The sequence below is a fragment of the Elgaria multicarinata genome, chromosome 3, assembly GCF_023053635.1.
Source record: "Elgaria multicarinata webbii isolate HBS135686 ecotype San Diego chromosome 3, rElgMul1.1.pri, whole genome shotgun sequence".
Taxonomy (NCBI): domain Eukaryota; kingdom Metazoa; phylum Chordata; class Lepidosauria; order Squamata; family Anguidae; genus Elgaria; species Elgaria multicarinata.
This window is the reverse complement of record NC_086173.1, coordinates 88322167-88349683: the sequence shown is the minus strand read 5'-3', so window position 1 is coordinate 88349683 and position 27517 is coordinate 88322167. Positions and strand designations below refer to the sequence as shown.

The window sequence follows — 27517 nt, the reverse complement described above, 5'->3', positions numbered from 1 at the left end:
GACAAGTCCTTGTTAAAATCATCACACCTTGTAAAACACTGCAGCAGTTCAGTGTTATATTCAAAGAAGGACAGTGACATCCCCAAGACCATCAATGATTGTCGTGGGTAAGGATGTGTCTTTGAACCCGAATTTTGTACAACCAAGGCTAACACACTTGTCACTCTTCATATTCCTGTTAACAATTCTTCTTTATGTAACAGGTGAGAAAATTCATTCTATTCTATTCTTTATTTCATCGGTTAAAGTTAATTTCCTCCTCCTCTTCTGGATTGATTTCTCGTCTGACTATAGAATAGCAAAGTGGAGAGGACTCCTGGTGTCACAGAGTTTGAATAACTGGGTCATTATAGCTTCCCCTCAGCTGTCACTGAGCAAAGGCAATTACAATACCCATACAGCTGTCTCTCTTTTCTCCACTAATCTTGCTTGTGTATTTGTGCATCTTGCTGCTTTGCAGAGATCAAGAAAGGCAGAGATTAAAACTAGCACTGAAAAACAGTTTTGCAAGTGAACATTCAGAAGGAAGGGTAGGAAAGAAACAGCATTGTTTTGCAGTTAATGATTTTATATTTCCCACCTCTGTACTATGTGGGAGAACAATAATGTTGAAATTAATGAAGCTGCACATCCCAGTTTGACAGTTTTAATCAAGGTTGGAATGTGATATTATACCACACAGCCTGTCTCTAGAAATTGATTGATTCCAACCAAACCCAATTATGATCTAATTTTAATGTATCTACTTACCAAAATCTGCACTGAAGGAGGGAAGCCTCAGGAGACGACCTGGCTGATGTCAAGATCGTCAGAAGGATGTGTGAACTTCTGGGAGTGGCCAGCCATGTGCATGCTTTTTTTTTGTCCATGTGAAGAAGCCCATTCTCATAGCTACCTGGACAAGGCTGAATTGCTGGTGGTTGTTGAGCACAAGGCCCCCAACAGAACTGCATCCAGATGCAGGCATCACTTATAAGGGGAGAGTCAAAGGCAATATATTTACTGAAAATAACCAACTACAGAAACATTTGGAATTAAGCAGTGAATGAAATGAAATGCCAAGTGAGAGGTGATGCCAATGTCCCTCTTCATCACAATAGTTAAAGCTGCAGGAGCCCTGTCCTCTTTTGTATCTGGTAACTCTAGTATAGCTTTTGCAGCTTTAACTGTTGTGATGAAGCAGGAATTTCACCAGGTGCTGCATGCATACAGATGACACCTGTTGAAATTCCCTCTTCACCACAACAGTTAAAGCTGCAGGAGCCCTGTCCTCTTTGTTGGATCCTGGAATGGATCTTGGTTATGTTTTCCATTGCTTTGTTAATTGCTGAGGATCTGGAAGAACAGAGGACTCAGCAGAAACTTAAAGGTCAACTCTACACCTGGACATTGAGTGTCATAAATGAATAATTGTCTAACTGATTGTCTTCAATTAAGGGTTGCAAGGAGTTGCATCATTGTACAGGTTGTCTATAAAAGTAAATGTGTTTAGCATGTTATGTCTGTCCCTTACCCAACTTGATGTGAGCTGTATTGACTGACCGTTTGTAAGTATTTGTATCTGTACTGCCATAACTAAATTATATATTTATTTGCCAGTAAAAGGTTTATTTTAACTTACATGAATCTTTGTCTTAATTCACGTCTTTGCTGTCTTAGCTGAGAACCGCTGCAATCTCTGCTAGTCTCTGGAAGGCCCAGACAGAGACTTAACACAAAAGGTTATGTGCCAGAATCCCAGTCTGTGCCATAACTAATCAGCTTTTAAAGCCATAACTCAACACTCTTGACCAGATACACAAGAGGGCAGGGCACCTGCAGGTTTAACTGTTGTGATGAAGAAGGAATTTCACCAGGTGCTGCATGCATACAAATGACACCTGCTGAAGTTCCCTCTTCATCACAACTGTTAAAAGATACAGGGGCCCTGTATTCCTTTTCATATGGTCACCCTAATATACACTTACTTGGAAGTAAGTCCCACTGAACACAGTTGGGCTTCCTTCTGAGAAAACATCCATTGGATTGCTCTGCTAAGAGTGTCCTCCCTTTCATACCCTTCAACCAAAGCTGCCCTGGTTGACATGTTAGCATAACACTGAGTTTCCAGATGCTGATACTGAATGACAAGTTGGTGGTGAAAAAGAAACAGCCACCATCCTGAATGACAGTAGCTTTCTACTTGCATCATTGAGACCTGGTTAGATGAGGCAGGAGGTATTGGCCTGCCTCAGTTATATCCTTCCAGGTTCAGCATCAGCACAGACTCAGTGGTCAGGAAGGAGCCATTCCTGTGGTCTTCTGGAGTTCCAATTCCATCTCCAGTTAACTTGTCCAGCAACCCCTTAATTTCAAAAGTATGTATATAAGGGTAGGTGTCTAGGGCAGGATAGGGAATCTATTGATATGTTGCTATCTCACCACTCCACAAACTCCCAGATGGAGCTGGTATCAAGCCTGTTATGTTGGGGAACACTATCATGCTTGCATCATGCTTGTGGAGTTCCCAAGAGCATCTAGTTGTCCACTGTGTAAACAGAATCCTGGACTAGATAGGCCTTTGGTCTGACCGAAGGCATCTTCGAGTACTTTATATTCCACTCCCATGGCACCTTCTGAATATCTCACACTCCACTTCCATCTTGTATTATTTACTTCTTTGTGGGCACAATCCATGCTAGTTGGGGAACACTGAGAGTTGTGGATTTTTCTTCTGTCCAAACGCATAGGGTTGTGCCCTGAAGTAAGTTAGGGCACTGATTTTATCAGAGGATATTCTAGAATATCGAGTCTTTTTTTTTTTAATGTTCACCATAGGTTTCCCAAACTTTCTGTCCATTGGCTACATGAATACATGTTTTATTTTTTAATTAGGAAATAGCTATGCTTGAGACAATGTTCTGGGAAATAGCTACATTTTTATTGCAAGATAAGCAGTTTGCTTTCACTAAATTGCTTGCAAGAGCTGATAGGTGGGTCATTATTATTTTTTAAATGCCATGGTCTTTTGAGCACTATATTCATGATTTGTATAACTTGTTCAGCACATTTGCTTGTTGTTAATTTCCGTGTTTGTAAAATACGACCTTTCTCAAATGTTTACAGAAAGCAAGCTGAGACAAGAACGTGAGCAAAGATAAAGATCATTGTATTTAATTATGCAAAAGCAAGCATATTGGTACAGGTAACCTTGTACAGAGCTTAGTGGAGGCAAAATGTGTATTAGGTAGCTATACACATGGTATAAGAAACAGAAAGTCACTACTGAGAAGAGTAATTTGTCCCTAAGATACCCTATTTCTTCGATTCTAAGACTCACTTTTTTCCCCATGTAAACATCTCCAAAAATGGGGTGCGTCTTAGAATCGTGGGTGTGTCTTAGGGTTTTTTTTTTCTGTTGGTGGTACTGAAATTAATGTGCATCTTACAATCGATGGTGTCTTACAATCAAAGAAATACGGTACAATACTCTTGTTCTTTTGACCTCAGTCAAGGTGATGTACTGGCGCCTACCAAGGCATCCATCTCCTGGTGATTAAAAGGCAGCCAGGGGTGGGATGAAAGAATTAGATTGGGATTTTAGTGATGGGAGAGGAGATTTGACACTCACCTTCCCATGCCATTTTTCCTAACAAAATGGCACTCTGGAAAGCTGAAGTGGGGGAAATATTCTTTCAGAAGTTATGCTGAAAGTGTACAGGGATAGTGCTGGTGTGTTCAAGCGCACTCAGCCCAGCCCATTGTGGGGGGCCAGAAGGAACTGATCAGCTCAAACTCTTTAACATACAGGAAAACAGGGTAGAGGGAGGAAATGCCTCCTCCTTGCACCCTGTATCTTAGCTACGGGGGCGGGGAGACACACTGCAACGTTTTCGAAACAATCCTGTGCACGTCTACTCAGAAGTAAGCCCCTCTGAGTTAAATGAGACTTATTCCCAGGTAAGTGTTTCTAGGATTGCTGCCTTTGCCACACTTGGTGACCGCCAAATATTGGACTACAATTCCCAGCATCCCCCAGCTAGCCCTGCTGGCTGTATTCAGTCCCACACGAAGGTGGGTGGGACGGCAACGAGAGGGGAAGGACCGCGCCCTCCCCACCGAGAGGCTCCTCCCGACGCTCCGTCGGGCTCTCGCAAGGAACATTACGCAGGCGACGCTGCCTGGTTTGGGATCCGAGGTGCCCAAACCGAGGGGGCGCCCTTGCCGACCAATAGGAGGCGAGGTCGCCTTCCAGAGCTCTGCTCCGATTGGAGCAAGTGGTTGTCGCTCAACGGCAACGGGGTGGGTGAGTTGCGCGGCAAAAGTGGAACCTGGAAGGCTGGAAGAGTCCAGTGCGGGGCGGCGGAACGCGAAAGGACGGTCTGGGCAGGAAAGACGACCTCAAGGTACTGGTGGGTCTAATTGCAGGAACCTCCCCACCACCAGCACGTAGCTCTACCCTTGGCCTATATAGCGATCGTGCAGGGAGGTTGTGGGTGGAGGGGGGGTCCCCCTTCCATCTCAGCCAAGACCACCGGGGATTATCCCCACCCCACCCCACCCCACGGCGGCTGCAAACTGTGGATGGATTAAGAGCAACCTCGGTGTTTCTCCCGAGTAGTCCTATAGCTTCACTTCCTTTATGGAGCTGACCCCGTTTTCTGGCGTGGTACTCCTGTGCCTGTAGCACGATGGCCAGATGTTCAACAGGTGTTGCTTTGCTCGAAATGTATTGAGGGAGGGAAAGCGTCTCGGGCTGACTTTTTCTCTGTCAGGTATCTTTTCCACTTATCTCTGAGAAGAGAAAGCATTGCCGTCTTTATTGTTTCTCTCATGCCTTTGCCTGTAGGCAGAAAAGCAACTGCTGTGGTTTTTCTCTTGGATGCATCTCCATTATAAGAAAGGTGTGCCTGTTGAATTTGTGGGTGACATTCTACAAATGTGGGGGGTTTATGCCACTAATGGCATAAAAGTTGGTAACCTTGCTATGCATAGTCCAGAAGCAACTGGTTGTTTTGCCTTTAGGACAAGCGTAGAACACAACCATGCATGGAATTGGGTTGTTTATGGTAGTGTGTTCCAACTATGGGGATTCTGCAAGTGTACAGGGTAGGATCAGAACTCAGGGCCTGTGCTTTGTTGCAGGCAGCCTGAGTAACATGATTTGTGTCTGTGCAGAAATGGCCCACAGGAGCCAGGAGCAGAGCCTTCGGGAGGAATTGACCTGTGCCATCTGCTGTGATCTGTTCCGAAACCCAGTTATGCTGGAATGCATGCACCACTTCTGCAAGGAATGCATCCAGAGCTATTGGGACAGTTGCTCAGAAGTTGCCACCTGCCCCCAATGCCGGCGAGAGTTCCCCACCCGGTCCTTCCGCCCCCAGTACCTTGTTTCTGGAGTAGTGGAGACAGTTCGGAGGTGCACCTCTGATGAACACAGAAGAAAAATGCAGGTGAGCAGCTATAGGTCAAGATGGTGTTCGCCTTCGTTTTCCCTAGCAAATTGGGTTGTTGCTTGTTTTGATTGAGTGATGGAGTGTGCCTTTCTCAACAAATTGTGGATCTTGGTGCCACTCGTATTTGGGGAAAGTGTGATGACTGGATTTGAATAGGGGCACGATGTAGATTAGTATAAGGCTGTAGGTTGCTTGGGGCTGTATAGATCAGGAGTGGGAAACATGCAGCCTACAAGTTCATATTGAAGGAAAACAAAGGTGCCCGTAGCGGCTACGGAATACCCCAAATGCCAAATTAGGTTGTTGCCAAACTGATTTTGACCCTTTTGGCACCCTGTAGCCATTACAGAAACCATTTTTCCCCAGTAGGGTGAACATGTAACATTTTATTAAAATGTTTAGGAGCCATTTAGCTGGAACTGGAGGGCCCTTCTGACACTGACAGTAACTCCTGCCAAACATTCCTGCAGCCTTTGAAGCAAAGACAAATAGCTCTTTGACAAAGATATATATTATTTATAATCCTATCTCCCTAGTTCCAGTTAAGTTTGCCAACAGTTAGCATGGTTACCATTTGGCTGTGCAGAGGTCAGTGGGCTCTTCCCTCCCTATATACTTTACCCTATTCCTGCCTTTAATTCCCTGGCAGTTTTAGTCCATTGGCTAGTTTTGTTCTCCTGTATTTGTTCGCCATTCTCGGTCAAGTCACAGTGTTGTTTGTGCTTTACTAGCACATGATTTGAGGAACTTATCAAAGGTCAAGGATTCATGTTCTGCTGATACTTCACAAACAAAGCCAAAGGAATGTTGAATTTCCTGTGAAGGGGAATTCCTGGCATAGGCAAGAGAAAAAAATTCTCCTTTATTTTTTATTTATTATATTTCTATACTGCCTTATAGTCAAAGCTCTTTGTAAAGTCCAAAATCCTCACTGATCCAAAAAGACCACTCAGTGGCATTCAGTAAGTCAAACTATCATAGTCTAACCTATTTACAGGAGGGATAAGATAGCCAGAGGGTGGGGTAGCAGTTGCTCAGGTAACAGTGGAAGCGCAGGCAAGGCTGAGATGTTTCATTAAAGAAGGAGGTCTTAAAGGCGAGGAAAATGGCAAGGAGCTCAGTGGTATTCGGGGGACTACTTCATTTTATCCTCACAACAACCTCATGAGATAGATTGGGCTGAGAGAAAGTGACTGGCTCAAAATCAGCCAGCGATTTGTTATCCCTGATGTAAGTGCACTCTATCCACTGTATGGGCTCGTAAATGGAAAGGTGAAAGCTTTTCCAGAAATAGCGATCCACTGTGCACATAACAACTATTTGTGGGTTGTATAAAACATGGGTAGTCGGGACTGCATGAGAGCAAGTGAGCTGCCTCCTGACCATTCGCCACTTCTGCTTTAGCCTAACCCAGGATAAACAATCCTGGAATGAGCCCCATTCTTGGGTTGTGCTTCGTGTCGTCCAAACCAGCACTCTGGGTTGTTGAGGGAAAACAACCCAGAGTTTTAACCCATGTGGACTGGACCAATGAGTAAGACTTTTTTGGTCTGAAGGCAACATTGCCTGAGTGGAAACCTATCTGAGACCAGCTGCCGATGCTGGGCAAGGCCAGAGCCTAAGTGGGCGGAGCTACAGGTTTTTTCACTTCAAGACCTGCCTCACTGTAGACACACACACACACACACACACACTGCCTGGTGAAGACCTTTTTATACTCTCCGCATTTTAGCAGTCTATACATTTAATTTTAACTTTGCTGTTTTAAATTTGTATTTCTGCACTACTGCTGATTTTATCCTGGTTGTGCCTTTTATATTGTATTTCATATCATGTTTTTATACTGTTTGTTTTATACTTTGAATGGTTTTAATTTTTGTGAACCACCCAGGGAGCTTCAGCTATTGGACGGTATAAAAATGCAATAAATAAATAAATGTGCAGTCACAGTCATGAGTAGACACACACTTCGTTCTCTCTTCCCAGTTTCCTTTGCTCAAGCCCTTTCTCCACAGCATCCATACACACAGATTGTTTATTTATTTATTTATTTTTCATTCTTAGAAACACCTCCAAGAGGCGCTTCACTCATACCAAATAGAGCATGAGAAACTGGTGGGAATGAAGCATGTGACTGAAGAGAAGATCTGCAGCCTAGTGGTAATGGTCCTTTCCACACTTCTCCTTTTGTGGCCAGCTTTGTTTGTTTTTAGGATGGCTTGCTTAAAAGAGGAATGACTGGAGCATGTGAAGTGGAAACTACGCACAAGGAAAATAGTTGGGTGGGGTGTTGCTCTTTCGGCTGCCTGTGAAAAATGGTTGGTACAGATCAGTCACAGAGTCTTAACTGCACAAAAGAACAAACAAAAGATAATTTTAAAAATTGCCAAGATCCGGGCATTGAAAGGTTTATCCAGTCCACAGAGCTGTAGTTAGAGCGTCTTGCTGTGTGTGGGTTTCCATTTTAATGGTCGTCTTAAATCACAGGCAAAAAGATAAAACAAGCCAAATGAATAACAGTTGCTTCAGGGCTGGCACAATATAAGCTAATCATCTGCCCAGATAATCATTGATCTGCTGAGACACCTCAGCAGAAGGGAAGATTAATACCTGTAATTGCAGAATTTGCGCAGAAGGAGCTGAGCAGTAGGGGAATTAATGGGGAGAGGAGAGAGAAACAGACAGCTTAATGCCCCTAAGCCTCATCAAAGTACCTCAGACCATTTTCCCCCACTGTGCCACTGGTCTTCCAAGTCTGATTTCACTTGGTGAGATACAACCTATTTCTCTTGGGGAAACCAGTGAAGTGTCAGTTAAATAAGAAAGTGGGGTGGGTGGATGGAGGCTGTTTTATACCAGGGTTTTGAAGTTTCGTCCTGCCGCTATTGATTACAGAGAAGGAAACAGGACTGGATGATTTTCATTAGACTCTCAGGACCACAGACAAGGAGCAGGGAGGTGAACCTGTTGTGGAGATTCAGAATCTGGGATAGGATCCTCACAAGGCTATTGTGTGGCTACAAATCACACCAAGGTGTGTCTCCCCTAAATATTTATTTATAATGCGATTTTTTAAAAAAAACTGTCAGTCTTTTTAGATTTACATATAAGTCAAACAACAAACACAGGAAGGAATGAACAAAACAAATAATAGCAAGAAGACTAGATGAGCATAAACATTTTTTTAATGTTTTAAAATAATCGCATTGTTTTAAAGTGTGCTGAAAATAAAGAGTGTGCTGGGCCCAGATGATTCTGTCAGCAGCCCTAAAATGTCTCCCTGACTTCAAGGAATAGGACAGTCTCTTGGGACTGCTTCAGGTGTAACATACCTCCCATGTAGAAGTTTCTTATGTACAGAACATATTGTGAAATATATGTGTAGTTTGTCCCTTGTGATAACTGCTTAGGTGTCTCTTTCAATCCATGCTGTGCACTGGAAGCAGGAGCCAAATGTGGCTTCTCCACACGTGTACATGCAATGGAATAGGTACATAGGTGAAACTTGCATTTCCCATGTGTAGATCACCTATGGCTGCATTGTGATGCGTTGTAGGACTTTGGGAGGAAATATGTGGAGCCCATGTTATTTCAGGTATTGTTGTCGTAGGTCCAAACCTTGAATTGAACCTAGAAGACTTATAGATACTTAGGAAGTTGCCTTATACTGGGTTTATTTGTCCATCCAGCCCAGTATTCTCTTCTCCAACTGGCATCAGGTTTCCAGGATTTCAAATCTCCTGCTCTCTGGTCCTTTTTTACCTGGAGATGCCAAGGCAGCCTCTCCTAACCAGATGCCCTCCAGATGTGTTGGCCTACAACTCCCATCCAACATGGCCATTGGTGAGGTAAGATGGAAACTGTAGCCCAACACACCTGGAGGGCACCAGGTATGCCAGGGACTGAACCTGGGACCTCTAAATGCAGAGTGGATCCTCTTCCACCAAGCTATGATTCCTTTCACTATAGGAAGACAATAGAAGTATTCATTTTTTGACTGGCCTCGCTGGCCACGCAAAAATTGTAGTTGCTAGCCCTCTGCTGGGGAGGTGGCAGTGATTGCTGCACAACCACCTGGAAGATACTCAACCATCTCCACAGTTTGAAGTTGGGAGAAATGGAAGTTGTACCTCCTGTTTACCAGAGGGCAGCACCACACTCAAGGCGGCAAGCAGAATTGTTGAAGCCTGGAAGCCAGTGCTGGAGCGTTGATGTCATAGATGTCACTTGATCTCAGTTTATGGACTGGCTTGCTGGTAGAGGACTTCTGAATGAAACTGAGTGCCTGGCTGAGATCAGCTTGGGTCATGTCATCCCAGTTCTGTGTATTAGCGCTTTGTGGGTGATTGAGACTAGAGACTTTCCAAGTTGTGTGCTTTCAATTATGCTGGTCATTGCATTTTAAGAGTCTGGAGGAAGCCCTGTTGAGCTTCTTCAAACTAGAATCCTGCGAATCTTTCCAAAATGATTATTACATTCAGGAAAAAGAGAGATGTCAATGAGAAAGATATTCAGCTCTTGGTGATTTGAACACTTAACATTTCTTTTCTCGAAAGCTTTTTTACCGTAGCATGGTCATACTAGTCTATATTTAGTTTTAATGTCTCTACCCCTATTGGTTTTTCCCCTCCCTTCCCTGTCTGTTACGGTGATTTTAGATTGTAAGCCATATGGCAGATTGTCTTGTTTTGTTTTATTCTGTACAGCGCCATGAAAATTGATGGCGCTTTATAAATAAATATTAATAATAATAATAATAGCAGAGCATAATAAGCCAGTCAAGCAAGCCCTAGCTAAAACCAGCTGACATCTGGCCTAGGTAAGCAGTACCTTTGGGGAGCTGCCAGCCTGTGATGAAAAGAATTTCCCCCTCTCACGTTTCTTTTCTTCTTTTGTGCTGGATATGTTACAATAATTGTCATATTCAAATGTGTCCCACATTTGAAAGTTAATGTTCTCCCTGCTAGTGGGGATGTACGCTCTCATTCAGGCCTTTCATGCTCTTTCTGAGCACATTGTGCACTGTGCGTTTTTCAATACTTCGAGCAGACACCATGCAATAGTTCACTCTGAAACAATTGTCAGGGATGCCTAGAATTCCAATCTGAAAGCATCCAGAATCTGTGATTATAAAACCTGAACTTTCCAGTGAAGCAAAGTTATAGTAACTAACCCAGAAACTTCCTCCACACCTCCCTGAATACAGATGTTGTGTTTCTAATTTTTTATTTTATTTCACAGACAGGGCCAATAGGAGATATAGGTACACTTTACCGTAATTAATTGTTCCCATGGATGGCACTTTTTTTAAAGAGCTATTAATGTCTCGTAAGGGGCCATAAATATACTGGAACATGTAGAGTCATAATAGTCCCGCAGGGTATCAGAAAAATTGTGTATCTTATTTACCTTGAGCAGGCTCTGAACAAGACAGTGGTGTTGGTGGAGACCTGGTAGTACTAGTCCAGCCTTCTCCAACCTGGTGCCCTCCAGATGTTTTGGACTACAACCTTCAGCATTCCTGACCATTGCCCATGCTGGCTGGAGCTGATTGGAGTTGAAGTCTAAAACACCTGGAGGTACCTAGTAGGAGAATGCTGGATCAGTCTCACAGTAGGGGACTTACGCCGTAATAAATTGATAAAGTCTGTAAGGTGTCATGTGACTCTTTTTTATTTTACTACAACACAGCTACCCCTCTGGAAGTAGTATATGGTGTTCCTGTTGTTTGTTTGTTTGTTTTTAAACAAACAAATGCTGTATATCAGAATGTCCATGATAGAAAATCTGAGTAGTGTCTCTAATCAGTTTGGTGTGGGGGGGGGGGGTTTAAAAAAAAGCAACCAAGAGCATCATCCTAGGACAGAGTTAAACTTGCATGTTGTAGGTGAGGACATGCAGTTCCCATATTGAGGTTCACTAAAGACAGCAGAATGGTATGAACTTGTAAGAGTTTGGGATCAGTTACAAGACTGTAGATAGAAGTTCTGTTAAATGTTTTGCAGATTTGTAAGACTTTGTTTAAGCGGGAACAAGGTTTGGTTTTTGACTTGTCCTTTTTTCCTGGTAAATGATCTTTTATGGTGTCTGTACACCACAATCTTATACATATCTACTCATAAGTAAGCCCTGTTGAGTTCACTGAGGCTGACTCCCTGGTAAACGGGTATAGGATTGAAGCCTTAATGTGACTTTCATTATATTTATGTCATGTTGATTTTTGGATGTTTAATGTTACTGTAGTAACTATTCTTTTTATTGATATTCAATTATGAATTATAGTGTTGTCAATTACTAGATTTAATCTAAGATTTTAATTTTTTTTTAAAAAAAAACTGATCTGTTTAGGAACAAAATCTTCTTCATTTGCATGCTGGAGCGTTTTTTCCCTTTTCCGAATCACTCTTTATGTGTCTGCATTTGCAATATTTTATTTTATTTTTATTTATTTATTTATTACATTTTTATACCGCCCAATAGCTGAAGTTCTCTGGGCGGTTCACAAAAATTAAAATCATAATAAAACAACCAACAGTCTAAAAACACAATTACAAAATACAGTATAAAAAGCACAACCAGGATGAAACCATGCAGCAGAAATTGATATAAGATGAATTAGAACAGTAAAATTTAAATTTAAGTTAAAATTAGGTGTTAAAATACTGAGAGAATAAAAAGGTCTTCAGCTGGCAACAAAAGGAGTACAGTGTAGGCGCCAGGCGGACCTCTCTGGGGAGCTCATTCCACAGCCGGGGTGCCACAGCAATAGTATTTGGTTACTGGTAGCTTAGTTGTCTTTTTTAAAAAAAAAGAAAAATTCATGGATGACATGTTCCTCAGCAGCTAATGGTTATATCTAAATGGAACTCCTTGTTCAATGGCAGATTATCTTTGAGTACTAGATGCTGATGACAGGCAACTGGTGATGGTGGCTTCATGCCTTCTTATTCCAGAGGCATCTGTTTGGCCAGTGGCGGCTGGTGCTTATTGGGGCTGGTGGGACAGAGAGCAGGGCAGGTACTCAATATTCTACAGAGATTGTCGGAGGACCGCTGCTTGCTGTGCATGGGAGCAAATGTATGTGGGACGTTTCTCTGCCACAAGCGGGTGGGAGTGAGGGAGAAGGCCACCATCCCATTTGCCTCAACTACAAAGCCGCGTCTGTGTTTGGCCATTGTAGGAAATAGAATATTGGACTGGACAATATTCCAGTTCTAGCTCTCCCTATGACTTTATTTACGGGTATCTGAAACACTGGTAAAGACTGATCTGTCTTATGGTGCTGGAAGTAATGGGGATGGGTTGGGAAAAGAATGGTTAGAAATTGTCAACATAAAAGACATAAAAAGTCTTTCCCCCAAAATTGTTATATGGAGGCATGAGTTTCCCCACCACAAGCCGGATTATGTAGTACTGAGAAAAAGCAGATGAGCTGTCTGTTGACATGACTCATGTGAGTCATAATCATTGTGTATTTCAGTTCAGAGTATAGTCTGTCAGCAGCATCAAAAGGTGGCCTAATTTAACAAGCATTGCTAGTGACTATTGTCAGTGGCAAGCAGCAAGTAATGTGCACTTCAGAAGGAATAATTTGAATTCAAAATGAACTCTAATCACTCATAATACATACTATGGAAAACCTCGCATTCAGTGTGCAGTAGATGCTTTTAAAAGAAAAAAAAGACAAATCACATAATGAAAGGCAGAGTGACATTGAGATTTTGATGTCCTTGTACGTCAATGATGTGCCCTCACCTGGGCCTTTGTATATCGTTCTGGTCAACTCATCTGAAAGGAAATAGAACAAAAATGGAGAAAAGAGGTCAAAAATGGACTATATGACTAATCAGTTCTTTTACAAGATTTTTTGGGGTTGTAGCGACTCCTGAAAAGAGCTGGATTGTCATGTTTACAGGGAGAGATGTAAACCAGAGACTGGGAATGGAATCACAGCTGTAATAGAGGTGTACAAAATAACACAGTGCTATCAAGAATACCAAAGAGGGCTTCCATTTATTCTCCTCTAACCCAAGAAGGGGGGAACCATCAATTAAACTGAGAGGCTGTTCCATTTAAATCCTGATGTGCACTAGACAGAACATTCTTTTGTAATGGTTCTTGAGAATCTGTTGCTTTGGATTTGACAAGTACTCCTACTGCTGAGCTGCTGGAGGTTTTGCTCCAAACCCTAAGCTGTTTTGTTCATACGAGGCTCAGAGTACTCTGAGTCTGATCTCCATCCTAAACTGGTCCCCAACCCATCTGCACGACAGGACACAGCCATCAACAATCCCATCCCCCCACTTGCCAGGAGTGAGTGCCCCTGGCCTCCTGTCAAGAGAGACTGATGGCAACCTATGGCAAGGAGCTTTTCTAGACAAGGCTGTTAACCTGCTGAAGCTACTTCTAGTTTCGCCACAGAATTGAGATCAGATTTCTGCACAAAGAGCTCTTCCTTTCTTGCCTTTCCATACTTTCTGCTATATAACCTCTAGGTGGCACTGTGGTATAGCGGAATAATGCATTTACGCTAGTAGGGACTTGCGCTTTTTTGTGGATGGAAAAAAAAGACTGAATTTCCCTCGTTCCAGAATCCCTTGCGAAAGAGCTCTTTAAAAACAGAGAGATCACAGCATCATCTAAACAACTGTGGGTGAGGAATGACGAGCTCACCAAAAAAGCCTAGTGTCCAAAAGCCCAGGTTATGGTCAGTGCTTCAGTTTAGGTAAGAAAAGAAAGAGCAGCCATTTCTCCTATTTTTTCTGTCCTTAATTGTGCGCCCGCCCCGCCCCCGCCCGCCCCGCCCCCCGAGAAATGGGCAAGACCTCACTTCTCTCTCTAGGCCTCTGTGCTTACTAGAGGGCTGGAGGGAAAAGTGGAGTGTTCTTTCACTTGCACGACATTTTGGAAAAGGACACGTGGCGGCAAAGGCTTTTTGCAAGGCCTTTTTTGTGGAGAGAGAGAGAGAGAGAGAGAGGCAATGTCTTTTCTTATTTACAGGAGGTTTGAAGAAGGAAAGCTGCTGTTTCCATCCTTCTTGAACACTTCCGAAATGTCAGGAAAGACTTTGCATTGCCCTTGAGCAAACACAAGAGGGCTGGAGGGAGATGTGGAGACTTGCCAGAAGCTTTGGCGAAGGACTGAAGCAGCTGGCCATTTCTCTTGTTGCTTCTGTCCTTCGCCAAAGCTTCCTGCAAGACCTTGCCTCATGCCCTCCATGCTTTCTAGAGGACTAGAAGGAGAGAGAGTCTTTCCTAGTGCTGGGCTGAAGAAATCTGGATTCTTTGGCATTTTGATTGTCTTTTGAGGGTGAGGGGTGGGGTAAATCTCAGAACTTCTGGGTCGGGTGCACTCAGGGCTGGATTTAAACTTGTGGCCCTAAGCTATAATGTGATTGAGACCCTTCCCTCTTCAACAAATAATAATAAAAATTAAATGCAAAATAAGGCTGTACAATTAAACAGAATTTGATAGTCATGTAATATAGGTATTAAAAATGCAAGTTATTTATTTATTTATTTTATTTATTTAATTACATTTATATACCGCCCCACAGCCGAAGCTCTCTGGGCGGTTTACAACATTTAAAAATAGTAAACATTAAAAGTATACAATTTAAAAACACACACACACACACACACACACACACACACACACATAAAAACAGTATAAAAACAACAGCAGTTATATGTGTGTACATTCTTTATTTAGGAGTTTGTCACATAACACAGTTCATTTAATATAAGGTTATAATATATAAATTAGATGTAAATCATAATAAGTAATTGTACTTTGCCCATTTTCTTTGCCTTTTGTAAATGTTTTAACATTTTTTTCTTTCTAACATGTGAGGCCCTAAGCTGTAGCTTGTTTAGCTTGTACGTAAATTCGGCCCTGGGCACACTTTCCTTAAAGAATGAGATAACCAAAGGTGGATTTTTTTCCCCCTTTTTCTTTTTTTAGGGAAAATGAAAAGGGTTGTGCTACCACTTCAAACAGCCTAGGGACATTCCCTTCTAATTTGGAACAATACCCGATGATGTAGCATTTCCAGGGACATTCTTGCGGGGAGGGAGGGCCAACTGTATAATTGTAAACCCCTAGCAAGAGATTATATTGGGTTCTTTCAGTATGACACAAAGCATATCAGTTAGTACAGACGTCCTCTAATTATCAATAATAATAATAATAATAATAATAATAATAATAAATTTATTTCTTACCCGCCTCTCCATTTTGATTGAGGCGGGGAACAACAGTAAATATAAAATACATAAAACATAGATTCCAGAGCGGTGAACATAGACATAAATAATAAAAGATTAAAAAAGCAAATTAAAATTATTCAGTCTAAAAACAAAGGAACCAGAAAAACAGTGGCTAGTCAGTTGAGGAAGGCTTCTCGAAACAGAGTTGTTTTCGGGAGGCTCTGGAAACAGCCTAGTATTGGTGCCAGCCTGCCTGACCTCCAGGGGCAGAGAGTTCCACAGAGAAGGGGCCACTACACTAAATTCTCTTCTCCTGGTGGATTCCAGTCGGGCCACAAGTCCACGTGGAACCACCAGGAGCATGCCCTCCAATGACGTCAGTGATTGGGCAGGTTGTTGTTGTTGTTGTTGTTGTTGTTGTTATTAATTACATTTGTATACTGCCACATAGCTGAGGCTCTCTGGGCGGTTTACATAGGATAAAAACACTTAAAAACAATATACAAACATTTAAGGGAGAAGGCGCTCTCTTAGGTAATTACGTAATTAGTTCCTATTCTCTTTGGGGTAGAGCTTTAAGACTGTTTTTAAATTAGTTTTTAATTTTTTTATTGTGGAAAAAGTGCTCTTTTGCGCACGCACACACACACAACACACACACACACACACAAGAGAAGTCAACAATGGAGACTAGTAATTAAAACCCCACCCCACATGGAGCAGGAACTGTTTACATCTATAAAGGCCCGTCAAGGCAGTCTATCAGTGATACCACAGCTACACTGAACAGGAAACAATTAGAGAAGAAGCTTCTAATTCAAATTGCAGTAAAACTGAAAAGCTTCAGTGGTACGTCACCAGTCCATATTGGAGAAACTGGCACCGATCTGAAAAAAGACAGGAAGCTAACACAGAAAAAAAAATACTGCAATGTTTGGCAGCAACACCTGCATTCTCTGCAAACAGTTAGTAAATGAAGGTTGGCAGTTCCTGATTCAATGGCTAGTGTGGAAGCAATTGAGCTCTGTGGCAGAACAAACTGCTATGGAGGCAGTTGAACACTGATGCAAATGCTCTGCGCAAGAAGGGCCATAGATTGCTCTTCTTTTGACCAAAGCCTTGTTGTATTTTTCTATCCCACAAAGGTTTCGCCTCTGGAATCTCTTTTCTAAATGTAGGCAGCTCTGTGGATGTGCTTGAATCCTTCACACCCTTCTGCTGTTTCTTGTGCTCTTTATGTCTAATCAGAAAACTTCGGGTGAGTTGAACTCAAAGATCCGGGCAGCGTTTGAGCATCTTCATCAGGCCCTGGAAGAGGAGGAAAGGAGTGTGCTGATGGAACTGGCCAGAGAGGATGAAGAGTGGTTGATGAGGCTGAGAGGAGACTCTGCACGGCTAGTGGAGGGGATCTCTGAGTTGAAGAAGGCCATGGAGCACACACAGCAGAAGCTTGACAGACTGGGGAGCTCACTGCTGCTGGAGGTGAGGCTTCTGGAGTTTCAAATGGGACGGGGTTGGAGCTTGGGTGATGGGTTTCAGGGCCAGGTTTGTACTTTCCCACTTGACTTCCCAATCATATGTGCCCCTACCCCAGCGCTTTCAGGTATGAACAACATGGCTTTCAGTGATCACGCTGACCATGCTATTACTTTATGTGAGTTTATTTACGGAAGTGTCCTCTCGTAATTCTTTTAATGTGTATTAGGGAGGTTGAGTAATGCTTGTTTTAAAAAGTGAAGGAGAAGGCAATAGGAATTCTGGACAAGGGGTGGAAATAGGAAAAACGTACTGCATGTAGGTTCCCCACCCCAAAAGTACCTAAGAAGAGCCCTGCTGGATCAGCCCAAAGTGCATCTAGTCCAGCGTTCTGTTCGCACAGTGGCCCACCTGCTGCCTGTGGGAAACCCGTAAGCAGGAGTGCAAGAGCACTCTCCTGCCGCTTGTGTCTTCCACGCTTCTGCTGCGAACTTCGTCTGGGAGAGACTGGGGGAAGGGGTGAAGCATAGGATGGTGGGACTGTTTGAGGGACTGGTCATGATGTCCTGTGACCTGTGTGTGTGTGAAAGGGAGGGGAAATACATGATTGAAGAAGCCTCTCCATATATTAAACTATGGTCTGAAAAAGTTTGTCCCTATCATATTTTACTACCCTGAATAAGTCCTTGTCGATTTCTTCCACATTACACTGTAAAGGAAGATACATTTTTGTTTTCTTTTCTTAAAGCAGCCGTAGTTTTACCTCTGTTTGGCCTCCCATTCCTGCTCTTTTTTAAAAAAGGTGAGCAGTGGCCAGAACACCACCACCACCACCACCACTTGCAAACATGCAGCTTTCTGTTCTCTTCGCATAATGGAGAATGTGCAGCTGCCTTTCCCCGCCCGCCCCCCACCCCCGTCCCCAATAGCTCTTTCCAGCTTCATGATGTCGGAACTATAACTGGTTGTTTAATGTGATATTTTTACATAGTTACCATGGCTACTGTAGCATGACTGTTCTGTGAATTGTTGGAGGGCGACTTTTGCCAGGAAGCCCATGAGAGGAGATGTCTCTCTTGTGTGATGTAGGACTGTGCTCTGGGATTCAAAGTCCTTGAGCCCGTAAAGGCATGAAGAGGGAAGGTTGGCTTGGGTGGAGGGATGCGCTTGAAAGAAATAGTTGCTGTTGGTAGTGGGAATGTAGTGTCAAAGGCTTCAGGATAGTTGACTTCAAAGGCCAATAACAGCTACCCTATAGGGACCGCCACAGTGCGCCTTCCATCTTCTGTGCTTGTCTTTGGTGGTGTCATAGATCAAAATCTTAGCTTTGTTCCTCCTGCTGACTCTCTCTCTCTCTCCCTCCCTGTCTCTCTTTCTCTCTCTCTTTGAATTGTGGGGTGAAAGAGGTGGGCCTGTCATGACAATTGTTGTGACAAACCAGTGTGTCTGTACCTCCAACCCTGTGAGTTATGCAGGTATTTCTGTGGGGGATGCGCAGCTCCCAGAGGGTAATTCAAAGTGACCAATCAGTAGCTTAGAAGGGACCTGGCCATACATCAACCAGGTGATTTCTACCAGTGCCTCTTAAACACAAGTTTTGGCTATTGGGCAGTATACAAATGTAACAAATAAATAAATAAAATGAGGGAGAGGATGGTGAAGCAGGAGAGTCATCCTGGAGTCTGGAGATGTAAATCTTGGTGCTGTGTTGGCCATGTTCTTTGTTCAGCAATATCTCCCAAAAGAAGACGGTGAGAGGGAATGTTGGATTTGTTACAATTGCTCAGGGTTGTCCCAAAGCATTTTTCTGCCTTAGACAAAAACAAGGTGGCACCTGCCCTTCCCATTCCATGTACGGAAACTGGCAGTTGAATGTTCATTAACTAAGGAGAAGACAACATTCTACACCACTCCTGAGGGTGCTAAGCAAGCTTAGGGAGTGCAGGACAAGCCATATGACATATATAGAGCTCTTTTCTCCAATACCTCATCACTGCTCCTTGCCCCTCAACAGCTGCCATCTGAGGCAGCTACCTCACTCTATATAATGGTAGGACTGGGCTTGCTGAATTGCTTTTGACACTATGGCCATAAAAATGTCTAGGATGTGGGGACGGGCAAGAAGAGTCCTAGAGACATGATGGGAAGGGCCATAGCTTGGTGATAGAGCATGTATTGCATGCAGAAGGTCCCAAGTTCAGTCTTAGCATCTCCAGGTGGAACTAGGAAAGAATCTTGCCTTAAACCATGGAGAGCCAGTGCCAATCAATGTAAATAATACTCAGCTAGATGGACCAATTGTCTAACTCAATATAAGGCAGTTTCTTATGTTCCTAACATAATCAGCATGTCTTTGGTGCCTGTGAGAGGTTAGTCTCTCTCTCTTTCTCTCTCTCTCTCTTTCTCTCTCTCTCTCTCTCTCTCTCTCTCTCTCTCTCTCTCTCTCTCTCACACACACACACACACACACACACACACACACACACACACACACACTTACACACACTTTCTGTGTTAATAGAGGCCTTTCTCAAGTCTCCCAACATCTGGAGTCTGCCCCATGTTCAAGCGTACTAGGCCCAGCCAGCGCATAGTTCAAAGAAGCAGGCCTGAAGCCTTGCCCTTTGTTTCTAGGATAGACGGTGCCATCCAGGTTCTAGAGCCAGTGGGTGAAAGTCTTTCCTCCAACATAAGACATTGACCTGATTCGCATGATCATGGTGCGGGTAACAAGCCATAGTGGCTTGTTAACTATGTTGCGTGGGCCAGTTGTGTAATTTCCCTAACTACATTTGCTAGCATGGTTTGCTGTGTTGTCTCAACTAAGGTAGCATGGCTTGTTTGAGGGAGCAGCAACCTTCAAATAACCCATGAGCCTGCTGTTGGGTTATTTGAGAGTTGCTGCCCCCCCCACACACACACACACATAAATGGTTTCAGACAACATGTCCAACTGCACTAGCAAAGGCAATTAGGGAAATTGGCTGGAACTCACAGTAGGGGAAATAAGCCAATGTGGTTTATTTCCCTCCCTGCCATCATGCTAATCAGCCTATTTTGTCTTAACAGAGATTCCTTACTGAGCCCCTAATATGGACCAACAAAGTTCAAAATAGGAAAGAAGAGGCCTATTCATGATTACTGAAAAACCTCTGGATGGATTCAGAAGGAGGCACCTAGCACTACCAGTCAAAAGGCATTATGCAGCTGTCCCATCTTTTCTTCCTTAATGGGTTTTTTCTTGTAAGAAAAAAGATAAAGAAGTGATGGGAAAGCACAGAAGGGTTACAAGTAGAAGCTGACTTTATCTAGACCCACTCCCCTGTAAAAGTCAGTGACTGAGCCAGGCCAATTACACAATAAAGCCTCATTTGGAAGAACCCTCTGATAACATCAGCTCCTTGCCTGGAAAATATTTGCTTAGCTTATAATTTGGTATCATGGGTCAAAAAGTTCTGTTTATCTTTAAAAAAACATGTAAGACATTTATAACACTTCTTTCTTCCATGGAAGTAGATGACATTCATAGGGTCAGTGCCTAGATGGCAGCCTCCCATCTAGGCAATGATCAGAGCCAGACCTGCTTAGCTTCACCTGGTGGCTACATTACCTACTATCTATCTTTCATTGTGCAGTATTATTTTTCTCCAAGTGTGGGACTGCCCAGCTACTCTGATGACAAAACTTGAGAGATTTCATATATTCCTATCTCCTTCTGCCATCAGAAGAGCCTTGTGTGGCGCAGAGCGGTAAAGCAGCAGTTTCTGCAGCTGGAACTCTCCCCACGGCCTGAGTTCGATCCCAGTGGAAGCTGGTTTCAGGTAGCCAGCTCGAGTCGACTCAGCCCTCCATCCTCCCAAGGTCGGTAAAATGAGTACCCAGTTAGCTGGGGGAAAGGTAATAATGGCCAGAGAAGGCAATGGCAAACCACCCCGCTATAAGGCCTGCCAAGAAAACGTCAGCGAAAGCTGGCGTCCCTCCAAGAGTCAGTAATGACTCAGTGCTTGCACGAGAGGTTCCTTTCCTTCTGCCATCAGACTCCTGCATGGAGGAGTAGGATTATTATATTGGCTATTTTATTGATAGTATAGTTTTATAATTTCAAGTTGCTGCCTTGGGGCCACTAATTTGGGCCAAAAGGCAGGGTATAATTTAAATACATAAGATCAATTTAATACTAACAATTTAATAGCTAGTATTATTTAATACACAGTATACATTGTGTGTACTCTGTGTGTGTGTGTGTGTGTGTGTGTGTGTGTGTAGAGAGAGAGAGAGAGAGAGAGATTGATTGTGAGTTTCACACACAGACATGCCATAACTTCTTAGCTCCCCAAGCAACATACAATTAAAATCTACAAAGAGCTACAGTATAATTAAGGACATCTTGGGGTGTCTGTGGCAGTTTTCATTTGATCTCTGCTGGCGATGCGGTCCAAGTTCCGCCATCTTCCCTCCAGAGACGAAAGGGGGTAGAGAGTGTTGAAGTTGAGGCCCTCCTGGATGATTGAGGCATGAAGAACCCTCCTTCTCTTCCTATTCCCTCACGTGAGGTAATTACCTCACATGAGGTACTGGTTCCTCTCTATTCGGCCCTGGTTAGGCCTCATCTAAAGTATTGCATCCAGTTCTGGGCTCCACAATTCAAGAAGGACGCAGACAAGCTGAAGCGTGTTCAGAGGAGGGCGATCAGGATGATCAGGGGTCTGGAAACAAAGCCCTGTGAAGAGAGACTGAAAGAACTGGGCATGATAGCACTCTTTAAATACTTAAAAGGTTGTCACACAGAGGAGGGCCAGGATCTCTTCTCGATCCTCTCAGAGTGCAGGACAAGGAATAATGGACTCAAATTAAAGGAAGCCAGATTCCAGCTGGACATCAGGAAAAACTTCCTGACTCAGTGCGACAATGGAATCAGTTACCTAGGGAGGTTGTGGGCTCTCCCACACTAGAGGCCTTCAAGAGGCAGCTGGACAAGCATCTGTCAGGGATGCTTTAGGGTGGATTCCTGCATTGAGCAGGGGGTTGGACTCGATGGCCTTGTAGGCCCTTCCAACTCTGCTATTCTATGATTCTATTCTGCTTGCAGACACTTCTGTTTACACAACAGCACCGGCCCCCTCAGGATTAGCTTTGGCTGGAAATTGAATTTATAATTTTGTTTTTAATTATCTGTATTTCAGTGCTGAGGCAAGAAAGAAGGCAGCAGAACGTACTTGAGCAACTGAATAAGGATTAAGTGAGATGGTGTTTATTAATTTTCTCTGCTTCTTGTTGCAGGTGGAAAATGTGGCTGTGAGGTACGTGTCTGGAAAGGAAAAAAACTGCTCGTCCTTTCATGAGCCTCTTATCTCACTGACTCTGCTGTGGAGGAATGTTTTTAAAAGGAGGGTGGGAGAAGAGTATTCTCACTATAGCTTTTAAAGCCTTGCAAATAATCAATTTGAAGAGAGGCTGGCAAGCAGCCTGAGGGAAGATCTGTTTCCCTGGTAAACATCGGCCACTGTTGCATAGAAGTGCTGGGCAAAGGGATTGGGATGTAAAACTAAAGACACTGGAATGGAGCTCCCAGATTGAACTGCTGTGGCGGAGTTCTCTCATTTTCCCTCAGGAAATGCTCGGAATGGAATTCCATGAAGAGGGGCTGGGGAGGCAAGATGTGCAGCCCTACCTTAAGCCCATTTACAAGTTGCCAAGCTGAATGCAACTTGCCAGCCATGTATTGTCAGGTGCTTGACAGCTTTTCTGTTTTTGTAGTGACAGGCAGGGGCGGAGATATGTGTTTTGAGCCCTTGGTGAACCGCCATACATGACTGGCAGGCTACATTGGGTTTGGTGGCCTGTCTTAAGCGATCTTTGCACTCTCCCATCTGTGGACCTGCCAGGCTGTCTTAGGAACATGGGAAATCGCCTTATATGGAGTCAGACCATTGATCCATCTAGCCCAGTATTGTCGACACTGACTGGCAGTGGCTCCCCAGGGTTTCAGGCAAGAGTTTTTCCTGCCCTGCCTGGAGATGGCGGGGATCAAACCTGGGACCTTTTGCATGCAAAGCTGGTGCTCTGTCACTGAGCCATGGCCCCTCCTAATGATCAAAATTGTACAAGCCACATACATTCCTTTCTTTTAGCTCAGGAGTGGGCGACTTGTGGCCCTCCAGATGTTTTGGCCTACAAATTCCATCAGCCCTAGCCAACAAAGCCAGTGGTGACTTGTAGGCCAAATTATCTGTAGTTACCCACCTGTGCTTTAGCTGATGGCAGTGAAGGATTGCTGCTGCAATTCATTTCCCAGTTCACTCTGCTATGGGAGGAGGGAAGGCAGCGGACCGTGCTTTGCAAAAACAATTGGCAGATCATACTCTGTTCTGTCATGCACGTTTCCAAATCTTCATTTTTCTGGAATTTGGCTTCCAGGGGGGACTTGTGACTGCTTGCTTCTGGCTCTCCAGAGAGTAGTTGAAAAAGCCACTCAAGCAGAGGAAAGCCAGCAGCCTGCTCACGTCAGAGCTTCCTCTGTGATGCACAGGTTAACAGGAGCCATTTTCAAGGGTGCCTCATTCTTGAAATGCCTGCATGTGAGGAAGTTCGCTAGAGAGCATGCTGCCTTTGACCTGGGGGTCCCAGGTACGGCTTGAATTACAGGGGGTTCCCAGGGCTCTTACATAGAATCATGGAATAGCAGGGTTGGAAGGGGCCTGCAAGGTCCAACCCCTGCTCAATGTAGGAATCCACCCTAAAGCATCCCTGACAGATGGTTGTCCAGCTGCCTCTTGAAGGCCTCTAGTGTGGGAGAGCCCACAACCTCACCAAGCAACTGATTCCATTGCCGTACTGCTCTAACAGTCAGACTCTTACCTTTTGTGATGGACCCCTGAACTACTGTTTTAGAAGGCTACATGTATGTGTGTGCATGATTTGACTAAATTTGATGGGAGTCACTGGAAGGGCCTTGCAATTTTATTAAGAGACCCTTACCTTCCTGCCATCCACCCCCCCACCCCAATAATTTGAGCACGCTCCCAGCTTTTGGACTAAGCAAAACAGCCTCATCAATCCACTCGTATAACCACCTTATTGCCCCATTCTTATGAAACTGGGAATTCAATAGTCTGTTGCAGAAAGTAGATCTCCAGATGTTTTGGACCAACTCCCAGTATTCCAGACTGTTGGCCATGCTGGCAGGGGCTTCTGGGAGACAGTCCCAAACATCTGGAGATCTACCTTCTGCCTAACACTGGCGTACTGCACAGAACTGCAAGTCCCTTTGTTTGCAGTGAATGTGCTATGCAGCACACCAAAGGAATTGGATGTAAATCTTTCTGATCTGTTGTGAAGTGACTTTTCAGCTCTGGAATTTCCTTACCTGAATTTTGTCTTGTTTAGAAAACCCCTCTCTCCATTTCTTTCTTTCTCTCTCTCTCTCTCTCTCTCTCTCTCTGTTCTAGGCCAGCAGTGCAAGTGGGAGCACTGACCACCTTTAGCACAGAGCAGCATAAGGACCTGCATGAGGGGCCCCTGCAGTATATATTTTGGAGGAGGATGCTGAAATCCATCACTCCAGGTGAGTTCTGTCGTTGCATCTGGCATGGGGATAAGGGGGCAGAACAGAGCTCGTCCACTCCAGGCCTGCTTCGCAGCACTGCCACTTGATTCCAGTACACTCCCTTCTTACAGCTCCTGCCCGTCTGACCTTGGACCCAGAATCAGCCCACCCAAACCTCCTCCTCTCCAAAGACCTGACTGCGGTGACGGAGACAGAGACGCCCCGACCTGTGTCCCAGAGCCCCTGCCGTTTCCTGCAGAGTGTCAACGTGCTGGCAAAAGAGTCCTTTGAGAGTGGGAGGCATTACTGGGAGGTATGGGTTGGGAACAAGACCAAGTGGGACCTGGGAGTGGCAGCGGATTCTGTGGACCGGGCAGCAAAAGTCAAACTGTGCCCTGAGAATGGCTACTGGGCTGTACGACTGCGGGAGAACTCTCAATATTGGGCTGCGGCTAATCCCTGGGTGCGCCTGAAGCTGCGGAGCTCACTGAAAAAAGTGGGTGTCCTCTTGGACTGCAGGGCATGCAAGGTGGCTTTCTATAACGCTGAGGACATGTCCCTTTTCTTCACCTTTCACCAGGCTAGGGCAGGCAGGTTCTACCCTTTCTTCAGCACTTGCTTCAGTGATGGCAAGAAGAACGCTGAGCCCATGAGGATCTGCCATCTGAATCTGTAGCAGGGGCATCAAGTCTCCGTGTCAGAAGACTGCATCTGAATGCATTCTGCGAGACCCGGGTGGATGCCATTGGTTTTGCCTTCGGTTTTTCAGTCTTTCTCCGTACCCAAAAACAGATTCATATTTTGCTTGGGTATCTCAGTTAGTTTGTTTTCCCCACTCTGCTCGTTATTATTTCATAGTTGTAGCATAGTTTCCATCTTGTGGATCCTAGCTATGATTAATACATTAAGGGCCTTTTTCTTTTTGTGTGTGCAGGAATTCCTGATCTATTGGGGGGGAAGTGGGAAGGCATTGGTGTGGTTTTTTAATTTCACAGGAATGATACTTCTCAAATAAGCTTTAACTAAGCAAACAACAACATAATCTAATATAGTAGAAGAGGAAAACATGAAATCAGAACATTAAAATACATTATCCAGATCCTGATACATTTTTCTTGGGGCAACTATATTTCCTCCCCCAGTTAATGCCTTCTTCAGTTTGGTATCAGTATGGACCCTTCTATTTTATGGAGTTTATTGTCTGGTCATTTCCTCCATCTTTATAAGAAAGCAATGGAGCCCCAACCAGGGGGGGGGGGTCAATAGCACACAAGCCCTGGACAGATGAACAGAAGAAAATGCAGGGCACGAAAGAAAGCTGAAGCTACATGTAAAAGGCAGGCAGGCAGAAGAAGTGTTCCTTAAACTATCAATGGGACTTGTCTGCAAATGATACATACCAGGGCATATAACTCAATATTAACATTTGTGCTGCTTTTTGGAGGAAATTTCAATTGGCAAAAAGGTTCTGGAAGAAGCCTGCTCAGGAAAAACAGGTCTAGTGATGCTTGAGGGTTTCGTTGTTTTTTTAATAGCAAGCTCACCTGATTCACACTTCAATGTGTGGATCAGAACACCATAATTTCTCCAGAATTTGTGTGAACATCTTCAGCTCAGAAACATATACTAAAATGTGTAGTTTAAGATAAAATGTGTACAAAAGTGCATATTTTATTAGGGAAATGCACTCAAAAATAAGATTTTTTTAAAAAAAATCCACACATTGATATAGAAATGAGATGGCGTGGACTTTCATGAATGGCCAAATGCAAAACTGACATGGACCAGGGAACCATCACCACCCCCACATATACACACACACACACACCCCTGAACAGTTTGTCCCTAGAACAGGAAACACGGTGCTGAATAAACAGCACAAGCTACTTTTAGCAATAACAATGACAGATAGCAAAATACAGAATTGGGGAAAACACCTTCTGTGTGGATAGACATCAGGGGGTGGTGTGTGTGTGGAGAATATTTGGATATGGCCTTCCATGTAGGCAGTGTTTACATGCTGAGTTGCTAACAGGAAGAAGTAGGAAGTAAGGCCTTTAAACCCCCTGGGAAATGTTCAATGCCTTACAGGAGACTGTTCCTGCTACAAGAGCTATTTTGCACTGATAAACTACTGGAGGATGCAGTTGCAAAGATGTCTAATAGCTGCAACATCAGAGCGCAGTAAGTGTGCATTTGGCAGAGATGTGTAAGAGGCCTTTGCCAGTGTCAGTCTGTACATCCAGCAATTCGTTTTCATTCAAATAAAGTGTGTATTGCCTTTTACCATTTCTGCTAAACAATGCTTGCCTCTGCTGCAGATTCTTCTCCAAGAGTTTTTGGTTTCATAAGCCATCATTCTCTTTCCATTGTTTTTGCAGCTTGATAAATCAGTCTTTTGTCTAGTGTTGACATTAAAGAATTCCTTCATACAAGTACTGGGATTTCCTACTCTTTCAAATGTTGTTTTCTCAGGGGTTATAAGGAGTTCCTGCTCTTGGTGTCAGTTCTTGGTTCACCAGCAGAGGGCTCTGCCTGCTAACAGAATGCTCTGACCGGTGGTGTTGACACACAGTGGGTACCTACCTATCATTTTTGGCATTATATTCTTAGCTACTTGTTTGCAAGGTTGCCTTTGTTGTTGGCAGGTACACATGGATGCAGAGAGAAAAAATAGCAATGAGATCTGAGGGAATGACATGCAAAAAATACAGACTTGGTTAACTATATTAAAACTTAGATGTATGTAAAACAATTACGGTGACTATTTGCAAAGCAGTATTGTTTGTAATACAGATATCATCTCACTGGTACGCTCAATGAAACCTGTAGTGAGATAAAAGCCTGTTATC

General features: G+C 43.8%; 1 protein-coding gene across 4 annotated transcripts; it reads left to right on the top strand.

Annotated features, from left to right (window-relative positions):
* Window positions 1-4302: 4302 nt before the first annotated feature.
* LOC134394957 (zinc-binding protein A33-like) lies at window positions 4303-27100 on the top strand. 4 transcript variants are annotated; one of them, XM_063120851.1, is made up of 8 exons: window positions 4349-4391; window positions 4829-4883; window positions 5158-5432; window positions 7500-7595; window positions 16892-17125; window positions 22400-22419; window positions 24568-24683; window positions 24797-27100. In XM_063120851.1, the coding sequence occupies exons 2-8, from the start codon at window positions 4862-4864 to the stop codon at window positions 25339-25341; spliced, it is 1308 nt and encodes a 435-aa protein (XP_062976921.1). In that variant the 5' UTR covers window positions 4349-4391; window positions 4829-4861; the 3' UTR covers window positions 25342-27100. The 4 variants fall into 4 exon arrangements, with proteins under 4 accessions (XP_062976923.1, XP_062976924.1, XP_062976921.1 ...); XM_063120852.1 differs by having other exon boundaries at window positions 4352-4385; XM_063120853.1 differs by lacking the exon at window positions 4829-4883 and having other exon boundaries at window positions 4303-4385.
* Window positions 27101-27517: the final 417 nt, after the last annotated feature.